The following is a 13,156-nucleotide window of genomic DNA, read 5'->3' on the forward strand; positions in this document are numbered from 1 at the left end:
CCTGCAGTTACAACAGTTAAGAGACATTACAGTAATGGTATTTTCTTGTGTTAATAACTTTTATTGGCTATTAATAATGTAACTTGTGCATTGAGGAGGAGGAACCCTTACAGCATACACTCAATGTAAATGAAATTGTCATTAGTTTAACGTAAAAAATGTATTTAAAAATTTTGAAACGTCTTTTTTATGATTTTCAAATATCAAATTCTGATTCCTCATTTCTTAGTAAACAAAGTGAAGGTTGTTAAAATATTATTCTTAAAATAAAGATGAATTGTATCCGTAAGGATCTAATCACTGTTGAGCCACACATGGATAGTGTGTTGTTGTTTTAAAAGGAATTACGAAGGAATATCCCCGTCACGCCAAACATGCTCGACCTTTCAGCCGTGGGGGAGTTATAATGTGACGGTCAGTCCCACTATTCGTTGGTAAAAGAGTAGCCCAAGAGTTGACGGTAGATGGTGATGACTAGCTGCCTTCCCTCTAGTCTTACACTGCTAAATTAGGGACGGCTAGCACAGATAGCCCTCGAGTAGCTTTGTGCGAAATTAAAAACACAAACAAACAATACGAAGGAATGTCTGGTGTTTTGTTGTTTTAGGTGGTAATAAAAAGTTCATAAAATTTGGACGAAAGAGACTAAGTTGTAAAACTGTTTGTTTTTAGATTTTGCACAAAGTCATACGAGGGCTATCTGCGGCAGCCGCCCCAAAGTTAGCAGTGTAAGACTAAAGGGAAGACATCTAGTCATCATCACCCACTCTTGGGCTACTCTTTTACCAACGAATAGTGGGATTGACTGTGACGTTATAATGCCCCGATGCTGAAGGAGCGAGCATGCTTGGTGTGACGGGAATTCGAATCTGTGACCTTCAGATTACGAGTCGAGCACTTTAAGCAGCTGGCCATTCCGACCCTAATTGTTAGTGAACCGCAAAAGAGAAGATTTTAAATGAAAGGAATATAAACAAATATTGGTAATCAAAACTGTATAAAGAAGGTTGACAAGTAAGGCCAAAAGTATCTAATTTAGATACTTTAATTAATATATTTAGTTAGCACAGATTCTTCAACAATTACTAAATATATGTATCATATGAAACAGTTCTCTCTTCGGTCTATTGACATTGTAAGTCGTTGTAGGAAACTAGCTGAACCAACGTCGATAAAATCTGAGAGAATACTCAAAATGGTACCCGTTTCCCACCACTTAAAAAAAGTTTTTAAATCGATAAGCAATCGGAATGGGTTCGAATTTAGCAGCATTGTAATCTTTATTACAGTAAGCCTACATCGAAGTAAAGTGGTATTTTAATGCCGATCGTCTACAGTACATAGATAATCTTCATACGTGGCTGATGATACAAACATATGCTGTCCTTCCTTTTCTGTTAAACCACCAAAAGAAATGGCGCTCAAAGCACGTGTATATTTGCTAGCATACACTGAAATGTAGCTTTATTTTCGCAAATGACTTAAAATTTTTAAAACTTGATCAGGACGATGTTGTAGTTAGCTTGAGTTGTTAAGTTGTATATATCTTTCCAATATATATATATATAATGAATTAGTTTCTGTTTCTACCGATGTTTTGAATAATTTAAACAAATTTGTTATTAATAAGTTAAAGATCCTCTGCTACAGAAGTCACAGCTCACTTTCAGTGGTGAAATCCAAAACCACGGTGATAGTTAACAAGGGTTCAGAATTGGATAAATGTCTTGGAACGTAAATCTTCCGTGTTTTCATTCCGGTAGTAGTTGAATATCAAACGTATTTATATTAAATTTACGGTAGTACAGTAATTTAAACCAATATTATCGTTGAAGTTTTACTTGTTTATAACAATGATGAAGTTTTACTAGTATGCTCAAGTCTACATTTGCAGAGTTTTACACATATAAGAGAAGTTTGTGAAATATTTTTCCTGTGAATTTAATTAAGAAGCCTGTAAATGATATGTAGAATTAACAGTTATAACTGTTTGATAAAGAGATAAAAATAAATACTGTATACAAATAAATTAATTTACTCTCTTTAATATAAATGTTTAAATGCGTCGCATCATCATAAACTTGTAGACGTGGCATAGTCTGGTGGTTAGAGCCTCAGACTCAAAATCTGCAAGTCTCGTGGTCGAATTCTGTCATCGAATATGCTCGCCCTTTCAGCAGTGTGGGCGTTATACTGAGACGGTGTATCCAAATATTCGTTGGTAGTGGGTGGTGTTGACAATCCACTTTGCATATTATTTCAATATTATGGACAGATAACTTTGGAGTAGCTTTGAGCGAAATTCAGCAAACAGACGTAAAACGATGTTTTAAAGAAGTAGATGTTTTCTCACATTACTGTATGGTAGAGAACTTCAGATTAGTTTTAAACAGCTGCTAAAATCAAACACTTGATTACATTTGAAGATGGTATACCGAAGTGTAATCGTTCATTGGTTGTTTACAAATTTATTTTCCCATGCTGTACCATGAAATAGACGCTTTTAGATGTCTCTTCACATGTGGGAAAGAACATTTGGTGTCAAGATTTAGGAGTATATTAGTATCATATGTTTAAACAGCTGACAACACTAATTTTAACTTCGGTCATTTTATTATTTCCTGGTACAGCCCAAAATGAAAAACTCGCAATAAAGGAAAATATGTTAATAGCTCATCCAGAGCCTACAAAGAATTATCAAGGGTAAATTATCATTTTATTGCTACAATTGTGATTAATGTTTGCTGTAGTTTCTTAAAATCTGCATATCGAGTTTTTCACATGCCTGATTTGTGGAGTAAACGTTATTTTTAATGTCATTGATGTCGAGGAGTTTAATGTATTGTCAATCAAAATTTATTTCTGAATTTTAATAATATATCAATGTGTCTGCCGTGTTTTGAATAACATATATAAATTGTACAGTGAAGTTTGGCAGACTGGCTATATTATCCAAATCTGACGAAGCATCACAAGTTACACGATTTCATCCCACAAACGGATATGTTACTGCAGTAACATACTTCAGTCGAGCACTGTGAACAAATACATGGAGAGAATCTTACAGCTCAGTCACTTCCACGATACATTTCCAAGCCATTTTTGCTTAAGGTACAGAACAACAGACCATAGGCAGTGCTGAGCCAAGTACAATACCGGATTTTTTCTCGATCAAGTCCAGTCTCAAAATATTTCGCTCCTCGATTTGAAGTGTATTGAAAAACAAAGCTACTATTACTACACATTGTTCCCCGTACCTTGACTAGTTCATATCGTCATTATTTATTCCCTAAACGTGTCAAAGATACAGCTACATGCTGTAGACACGTTTATTATCTACCTATTATTTCCTTCAGCCGACAGCTTTAGTTAATAACAGGTTTCATATAACTTTGTCGTTGAGTACGTTATATTAAAATCGTTTTGAAGATTTAAATTAACAACTGCCGTGGCAAATACAGCTGATATAATGTTGGTTGGGAGAGCATCTATTAGAACTTCATTTTAACGTTGTTTGATATGATGTTGTTGTTTCATCGAATATTAACCACCTTTGAAAAAGAAGAGTGTATAACGGCTCCTTCCGATGCAAAATAACCATATCCTTTAGATCATAGAATTGTGTTCAACCCGTTCAAGTGAAAATGCGTCATTATTCTGTTGAAGATCTTGTGTATTTGGCCTGGTGGTCACGGAGCATGCTCACTTTTTTAACCATGGAGACTCCGTAATGTGTGACGGTTAATCCAATTATTCGTTGGTAGGAGAATAGCCCAAGAGTTTGCGGTGGATGATGTTTACTATCTGCCTTCCTCATAGTTTATCACAAAACAATTAGGGAAGGCTAGTGCAGATAGCTCTCGTGTAGCTTTGCACGAAATTCAAAATACACCTGGTATGTCTTTGTTGATCATAGTGTTAGAGAGATATAAACTAAGTTATCAAATTGATGTATTTTAATAGTGGTTGATTTGACCAAATGAAGTCATAAGCTTACAGGACGATTAATTAATAATTTGCCTGTAAGTTTTTATTAACTTTCTGTTGTTAAATCATATAAAAATGAATTTGTAAAAAAACTTGCGTAATCTTCACCGATCTGTTAAAATGTTCTTAAATTCTAATACTAGCATGACACAAGAAGTTAATATACCCAGTAGAGTGAAGTTTGGCGTGAACATTGTAAGAATGAGCAAAAATAAAAGATTATATTCAAACATATTATTTTTAGTAACGAAACTTGCAAAAGTTTAACATTAATATTTAGTTATGCGCGTTTTGGTCTTGAGAGTGGCCTAATGAATAATTTTCCTTGGTTGTGAATGGCAGATTCGCGTTTCAGGTCCCTTGCCACAAAAGCGCGCTTCACACTTAGAGATCATGGATGCAGTACAAAGTTGAAAGTCAAATCCCACTATTCGGTCAGATAATAGTAGCCTAAAAATTAGCTTGGGTGCTACTGATTAGCTACCTATAATCTGTCAGTTGAAAATTAGACAGCTATATGCACTCTATATGGCATTCAAGAAACCCGTAGAAAGAAACAACGGTTTATTATTATTATTATTTAGTAGTAAAATCACTTGTCACAAAACGTTGGCCATCCGCTAGTACAGCGGTAAGTCTACAGATTTACAACACTAAAATCAGCGGTTCGATTCCCCTCAGTGGGCTTAGCAAAGCTACCTCGGGTTATCTGCTATAAGAGCACACACACAGTCTGGAATTGGTCACACACATCTTTTGTGAAAATCATATTTGATGTCATAATAAGTTTTCGATTTAAATTTTGTACAGCTGTATCCTAAATATAACCTAAAATGATATCTGTGTTCTTTCTCTATTTATCACTTTTTGACCAATTTCAAGGGTAGTAGAACTCCTGTAATCAAATGTGACTGAAAGCCTGCTTGTATTAGATAAGACAGTTGAAAGGGTTTGTTTTTAGAATTTCTCGTAAAATTACACGAGGGCTATCTGTACTAGCCGTCTGTAATTTAGTAGTGTAAGACTAGAAAGAAGGCAACTAGTCATCACCATCCACCGCCAACTCTTGGGCTACTTTTTTTACCAATGAATATTGGTAAAAGTTATCACATTATAACATCCCCATGGCTGAAAAAGAGAACATGTTTGGTGTGTCGGGGATTCGAACTCACGACCCTCGCATTACGAGTCAAGTGATTTAACCATGCCGGGCCTGGGGTGAAGGGCTATTTCATATTTGCTGGATTAATTGTATAGGTTTACAACTATAACTGGTATCATAAGGACTTGAGGAAGTCGTGAGAAATGTATTTCGTCTGTGTGGGATTATTACAACACTGATTTACATTTTAAACTCGCCACGGTGAAAGAAACTTTAATTACTTCTTAAGAAAAAAAAATCTAAACTGTTTTGCTGTAGTACCGGTTGAACAGGATTCCATTAACATTTTACTCACGCGCACCGTAATTTAAAGTAGAATTCTTGAATAGCTTTTCATTCATCACCAGTTAAAAAAAACTGCTTTAGCGTCAACAATTTATGGGTATTTTAAAAGTGCTGTACTATACTGTGCAGAATTCGACAATGTATTCACTTTCCACCGTAGATAATGACAAAATGCATAAATTCACATCACGTAATACTTTAAATGAATTTCATTTCTGAAGCAAGCAGTTTAGCAATTTTAAGGAAAGGACTGATAATTTAGAAAATGCTGTTTTCGATGTTTTCGAAAATGTTTTTGATGAAACTAGTCAGAATGTAGAACTGCCAACATAGAAAAAGTCGTAGAATGTTATAATATGAATTACCACCTCTGCTTTATTTCATTAAAAAAAAAAACATTTATCATTGTTATTTTTTCAATCACTGATGTAATTCCAAGACAGTATTGAATTACATGTTTTATGAAACATTTTTAATGGAATGTGTTGCGCTGGAGGTTTTGCTTATTTTAATATAATTCTTTGTGCGTTTACTACTTGAACAAGTGCAGATGTGTTGCTCGTTCCGACGGAACAATTACATTTTCTATTCGTACTCAAAATTCGTTCTAAGAACTTTGTTCAGCAATTTACGTTGCTCACTAAATATTTATGTCAATATGTTTAATTTCGTTTATAAAAACGATTTCCAATTGATGAGTAATTTTAATCCACCATTGGATCAGCGGTAAGGTTACTGACTTGCAACGTAAAATCCGAGGCTCAGTTCTCGTGGTTGGCAAAAAGCAGATAGCGATTTGCGCAGCTTTACGCTAAGGGACAAATAAATAATTTTCATGTTATTGTTATATTGGAGTTACGCTTTGCACATTTGATCACTTAACGCTATGAAAAGTGTTGTTTTCCGTATCTTGTGCGCGGAACTACGAATATAAACTTCAAATTCTACAAGGTCTGTTCAAAAAATACGCGGACAGACGTCATAAAACAAAATGTACTGTATTTAGAAGTTACAGGTCTGGGACCCGTTCAAAGTACTCTCCTCCCCAACGCACACACTTATCCCAACGGTGTTTCCACTTGTTAAAACAGTCCTGGTACGCTTCTTTTGTAATGTCCTCCAGCTCCTTCGTCGCATTTGCCTTAATCTCGGGAATCGTCTCAAATCTTCTTCCTTTCAAGGGTCTTTTGAGTTTGGGGAACAAGAAAAAATCGCAGGAGCAAGGTCAGGTGAGTAGGGAGGGTGGGGACGAACAGTGATCAAGTGTTTGGCCAAAAACTCACGAGTTCTGAGGGCTGAATTTCGCAGCAACGCGGTGCATCTTCAATTTTTCGGTCAAAATCTCGTAACAAGATCCAACTGATACCCCACACTCTTCAGCAAGCTCTCTGACAGTCAGACGTCGATTTGCCCGCACCAGGGTGTTGATTTTGTCGACGTGTGGGTCGTCAGTTGACATGGAAGGATGTCCATTGAAGATGATCATCGTCAATGGACTTTCGACCACCCTTAAAACGTTCATGCCACTTGAAACATGCCGTACGCTTCATAGCAACATCACCGTAAGCCGTGTTAAGCATAGCAAGTTTCAGTCGCAGATTTTCCAAGTTTAACACAAAATTTCACAGCAAGTCGTCGCTCCTTCAGGTCATTCATTCTGAAATCCGCCAAACGAAAAAATCGCACTTCACTTAAAACCTAGTAGCTAATACACAAATGAAGACATCTGCAATCGGGAAATGGCGTCGTAATCAGCTGATCTGTGCAAACCTAGCGACACCAAGCGGATTCCCCTGGAACCAACTGGAGCCGCGCAATTTAAACAGTCCGCGTATTTTTTGAACAGCCCTCGTATAATATTTAATTTTTATGGTTGACAATAAATTGAACATCTATACACATCAAACAAAATCAGAATATTAATTTTGTGAATGAGTCAACCAATTAATGTTGTTCGGCTGGGCTGTTTTCTGTTTCAAATGGCCCGGCATGGCCAAGCGCGTTAAGGCGTGCGACTGGTAATCCGAGGGTCGCGAGTTCGCATTCCCGTCGCACGAAACATGCTCGCCCTTTCAGCCGTGTGGGCATTATAATGTGACGGTCAATCCCACTATTCATTGGTAAAAGAGTAGCCCAAGAGTTGGCGGTGGGTAATGATGACTAGCTGCCTTCCCTCTAGTCTAACACTGCAAAATTAGGGACGGCTAGCACAGATAGCCCTCGAGTAGCTTTGTGCGAAATTAATAAAAAACAAAAACAAAACTGTTTCAAATAAATACCTTTTTTCATTTAAATGAAATTCACGCTGATTGGTTTGCTTGTCATGGGTTTTGTCATGTTTAAAATATAAAGTTTATTTCCAAACGTATTTGGAAGTTTAAGGTACACTATTTTAGGTATCACTACACATGTAGCATAGAAATCGGAGGGTTAATGGTAATTTTCTTAAAGTCTAAGTACCAATTACAATTAAATTAAAAGCAAACTTTTCAGTAATGTCCGTAAGAAAATGTGGTCTTATCCAAAGAACAGCCTTACGACGGAACCGTTTGCAATGGAAACTAAGCAGCGGGGCTTGTCCCAAGTGGATCATCAAAAAAAATTCAGCAAACGTGGCGATATGGACTGTGACAACGTGGTGAGACGTTTTAACATAACGTGTTCAACCTTTTTTTCCAAGAGTCTGAGTGAAAGTAAAAAAGGTATAACAATATGGCAACCACACTATCTGTTATCGCTAGTGCCGACGAACCGTTTTTCTTGTGTCATGGCTCTTGAGGCCGGATATCACATATTCGAGACGCTGTTTATATTACCAAATTATGTATTATCTCACAAGCTCAACGACCAGTGCAGCTCTTTTGACTAAAATCTACCTTGCACATTTTGTCCTACTGCAGCTCTTTCTACGTAACCTTTGAAGTGTACTTTCCTATCTCGATATAATTGGTTTTGATTTTTCTATATATTTCATCAAATTTCAGTCCTCTGTTTCTGATATTACTCGGTTAACGTATTATTTATACTATTTATTTCTTAACGTTTTCAATATCCTTTTGCTGATGTTAATAATATCGGACTTTTATCTGTTAAGAACGACACTTTCAGTTTTTAAAATTATTTATTTCGTTTTTTCTTTTCAATGGGTAGCCGTTTCTCATTATTTTTCTTTTCTATTGTTTTTACTTTTCTTTCTATGTATACAAGGAATATTCTTATTCATATCAGCTGTAGGTTATACATGTTTTTCCCTTGGCATTGAGCACTTTTTTATATTTTTATATGGAATTTAACATTTTACAATTCTGTATCCTTGATGGTGTGATTTGGTCGTTGACTAGATTTCTACAATGCTATGCCAATTGTTCTGTCACGATCGGGAGTGCTCTTATTTTCTTGACTATTAACTGTATTTCTTTCCTCGAATTCTATCATTGCTATTTCTATCTATTGCATCATTTATTGATCCTCAGTAGTTAGATTCACAATACTGCAGCAAAAAGATGCCGCCACAGCGGGGGATAGGAGGTAATGCCATCAAATATAACTAGACATATATATGCAAAAACGGCTCGTTTGGGTTGAGAAAATATTTTACGTAGAAGAGCGAACAACGTTTCGACCTTCTTCGGTCATCATCAGGTTATACAAAGAAAGAAAGAGGTAACTGACCGGAAGCTGACCACATGTTTGGAAGGGGTTGTGTAACTGAGTGTCGGAATGTAGAGGGCGGTGTTAGATGTTTTGAATATATAATTTTATTTTATTATATTTAATATATATAAAGGCGTTCCTTTATATTGGCTTATTTTGGGTTTAAGTAAGGCTTCTTTAATTTTGCGTTTGTTTATATTTGTTTCTTTATTTAGTATTTGAGTGTTTTCTATGGTTATGTTGTGTTTATCTGACTTGCAGTGTTCGAAAACGTGTGAAGGTGACTTTTATGTTCTTTGAATCTGGTTTCCATTTATCTACTTGTTTCTCCAATATAGAAGTCGTGGCAGTTATCACATTGTATTTTATAAATAATGTTGGTGTGGTGTTTGTCAGTGTAGTTTTTACACAGTCTAGACCTCAGTTTTGTGCCTGGTTTTTGAATAAATTTGGTATTAACTGGAATGTCATATTTTGTTACTAATTTTTGCCAAATGTTGGTTATTTGTTTGCTGATGTCGGGAATATATGGTATGCAGCAGTATATGGTTTCGTGATTTTTTGATTCGTGAGATGTATTTACTTTTGTTGGTTGATTTGGCTTTCTGTCTAGGTGTGTGCATATGTTTTCTACGGTTTGTGGAGGAAACTTGTTGATGAAGTATTGTTTTATTTTGTCTAATTCATCGTTAATTTTATCTGGTGAGCATAGTTTTATGGCTGTGTTTATTTGGTTTCTTAGTATGTTGAGTTTTTGTTTTGTTTCATATGCTGAGTCTCAAGGAATGTATAGTCCAGTATGCGTTATTTTTCGGTGGATTTCTATTTTGAATTGTGTGTCGGTTCTTGTAATTTTGAGGTTAAGAAATGATATTTGATTGCTTTCTGCCTGTTCAAATGTGAAGTTAATGTTGGGATGTATAGAGTTAATGTGATTGAAAAAATTAAGTGTGTGTTCTGTAGATCTGAACGTTGTTCGCTCTTCTACGTAAAATATTTTCTCAACCCAAACGAGCCGTTGTTTGCATATATATTTCTCTACAAGTGGCTTTTCTCGACATCACTGATAACTAGACATAGTTCCAATTACTGCCGCCAGAAGAGTCACGTGTGTATCGTCAACCAAGATGTCATCGTTCCAAGTTTTGCCACCAGAGAGCGCATAGTGGTTCTCCGTTCACCGCCATGACAGGCGATCAGATGTCATAATGTTGAAATTACAGTTCGATATCAGAAAAACAGTTATATTGTCTTAGTGTTCAATTTACAGTTCGATACCAGACTGACGACTATAATAGTCTCACGAAATATATTATGACTTGTATATATCTCAACAAGAATTTACTAATAATTAAATCGTCCTAAGAATGCTTAATCCTAATTTGTTAACTAATTAGGTCTTCATAAAAAAGGACATTGTGTTATTTATGTAACTTCAATAGATAGCAGTACTGAACAATATCTATACATTCTCCAAGTCTGTCGCTGACCCTTAACTTTTCGAACTTTATTACAATGCACCGCAAATCACATGGTTAAACCACGTATGCCCTTTTATCATTCTTAATCGGGTGATCTTGAAAGAGTTACGTGTTTAGTTTACTTGGTTTGTTATGGATTGGAGACATCATAGTGCTGTCATAATTTTTTCTTACATATTAGATAGACGACAGATTTTGTGTACGTGTGTAGTGAAGTTAAACAAACATCAGTTCGTTAGATTTTTGAACTTAATAGAAAAAGGAAAAACAACGTATAGAAAATTGTATGTCATTAGAAAGAACATAGATACGTTTCTCTTTGCATCATTAATGCCCGCCGCTAGTACAGCGGTATGTCTCCGGATTTACAATGCTAAAATCAGGGGTTCGATTCCCCTCGGTGGGCTCATCAGATAGCCCGATGTGGCTTTGCTATAAGAAAACACATGAACACATGCATCATTAATGTGGTAAGTTTTTGTTATATAATTGTAATTAACCCTATTCAGTGTAATACACGTTATGATTTCATTTAAACATATTACATATTTGTTTCCTAGTCTTGCTGTACTCGCCGTTAAATGTGAAAAAAAGATTATACATCCACACTAGCAATTCGCTTTACAGTTTTATACACTTTAATCAGATCTCTTCTAACTTTTTTCAAGAGAAAACGGTTTCAGATATTTTAATTTTTCCTTGAGTGATCACACCTTCCATCTCGGCTATAATTCTAGCAACCGTCCTGTGAACCCCTTCCACAAATTCAATGTTATTCTCAAGGTAAGAAACCCAAGACTGAAAACAAAACTCCAAATGTGGCTTAACTAGTGAACTGTCGAACGAAATATAACTTGTTTGTACTTATATTCAATATTTCTGTAGATACAACCTAACATTCTATTTGCGTTACCACTAGCAATAGCACACTTCTTAGATGGCTTAAGACTGGTAATTTATTACTCCAAGATACCTTTCATTCGTGACACTGTTCAGGTTATTCCTATTCAGATTATATTTATAATTCATATTATGATAATCCACATTTGTTATCTTGACTTATTATAATCAAAACATATCTGCCATTTATTTGCCCAACTCCTTCTGTAAAACATCATCATCATCCATATAGCCACCCCACACAAGATCTTAATATCATCAATCAAGTAATTTGACTATTCCTTCATCTATGTCATTGATGTAAACCATAAAGAAAAAAAGTCCTAAGGCTTATCCATGAGGTGCATCAATTATAGCAGTAATCTATTTTGACTGAACTTCATCCATAACAACCTTCTGCTTTATTCCATTCAGCCACTATTCTATCCAATTTGCTAATGTACCTTCCACAACTGTATTTTCTACAAGCCCTTTATGTGGCACCTTGTCAAATGCTTTATGGAAAGTCCAGATAATTCGCATCTACGCCCTTACCTTCATCTACATAAGCACTAACATTTTCAAAGAACGTCGAAAGATTCGCCAGACAAGATTTTCCCTTAATGAAATTTTCTTGATTATCTAATAAAATTCTAAACGTTATTAAATGGTTTTGCAAAGCATTTTTTAAAATAAAACAGTAAGTAGATCAGTTGTTCAGTTGAAGTTTTAAATGGTTGTATATTTAAATAGTAGTTTAACGTTTAGGTTTTATTCAGTGTCATCTGAGACTTAATTTGATTGTGTTAAAAGCCGAACGTTGAAAAGAGTAAACTTTTTTGATCATGCGTCTGAGCACGAGATGGCGCCATGTGATCTTATCACGCTTCCTCTACCGTCTACTAAGATAACTTATCAACGTTTAAATTCAATACGTGAAGCTTACAGATATGAGAAATATATTTCTAAGGGAGGATGTGTGGACCTTAAATTTTTTGTGAGTACAATGGATATTTCATCACTTATTCAAGTTACTGAACAATGCTGTAAACAGTTTCAAGTTAGAAAATGGTAAACTAAAAATGTTTTTTTTCTCTCTTCGACATTGAATAGATAATAGATATTATTAAGATAATTACAATAAAAAAGATAGCGAACATATCACTTGCTTTTAGCTTTTCTAAAAGCTAAAGATTCGTATGTTTGAAATCATTGAAAAATCATCCGTGAATCATTGAAAAACATCATCAATTTACCAAGTGCTCAGGTATGTATACAATAGTGTCTTAAAGTTGAGAAATATTATGGAGGTCCCCTCATGGGACTTCAATGCATCCTGACGTATTGGCATTTGTAACTTGTCCTGTTTTGTTTTTCTTCCCCATACCAGATGTTACAAGTTGGCTTGTATAACTTTGTATATTCATGATTTAGGGCCTGTCAGTCACATGACAGTATTTGAAGATTGAAGTAAATATTTTTTTTTCCACAACCAAATATTATCTTCTTATATAGTCTGCTTTGATACTTCACGTATGGACACTTTTCTATTATTTTGTACATGGTCATTTATCTCATGCTCAAGATCATTGGCAGTTCTTCCTTCTGTCCCATATACTACATAAATGAAGATACTTAATATTAGTATCATTGAGGTGTTCTGCCTCTTCCTTTCCTATTTTCAAATCTACCTGTCATTGGAATCATT

At 35.3% G+C, this 13,156-nt stretch overlaps 1 protein-coding gene across 5 annotated transcripts in view; it reads left to right on the top strand.

Moving 5' to 3' along the window:
- LOC143230488 (NAD kinase-like) overlaps window positions 1-13,156 on the top strand; it is a 149,633-nt gene that overhangs the window by 80,610 nt on the left and 55,867 nt on the right. Inside the window, exon 1 of one of the 5 annotated variants that reach the window (XM_076464159.1) lies at window positions 12,432-12,519. The exons of the other annotated variants lie outside the window; for them this stretch is intronic. Within the exon in view, the coding sequence (XP_076320274.1) occupies window positions 12,455-12,519 (65 nt within the window). The 5' untranslated portion in view covers window positions 12,432-12,454. Of the gene's footprint in view, window positions 1-12,431; window positions 12,520-13,156 lie in introns of those variants that run through there. 5 annotated transcript variants of the gene reach the window in all.

Source organism: Tachypleus tridentatus, chromosome 10 (assembly GCF_004210375.1).
Source record: "Tachypleus tridentatus isolate NWPU-2018 chromosome 10, ASM421037v1, whole genome shotgun sequence".
Classification (NCBI taxonomy): Eukaryota; Metazoa; Arthropoda; class Merostomata; order Xiphosura; family Limulidae; genus Tachypleus; species Tachypleus tridentatus.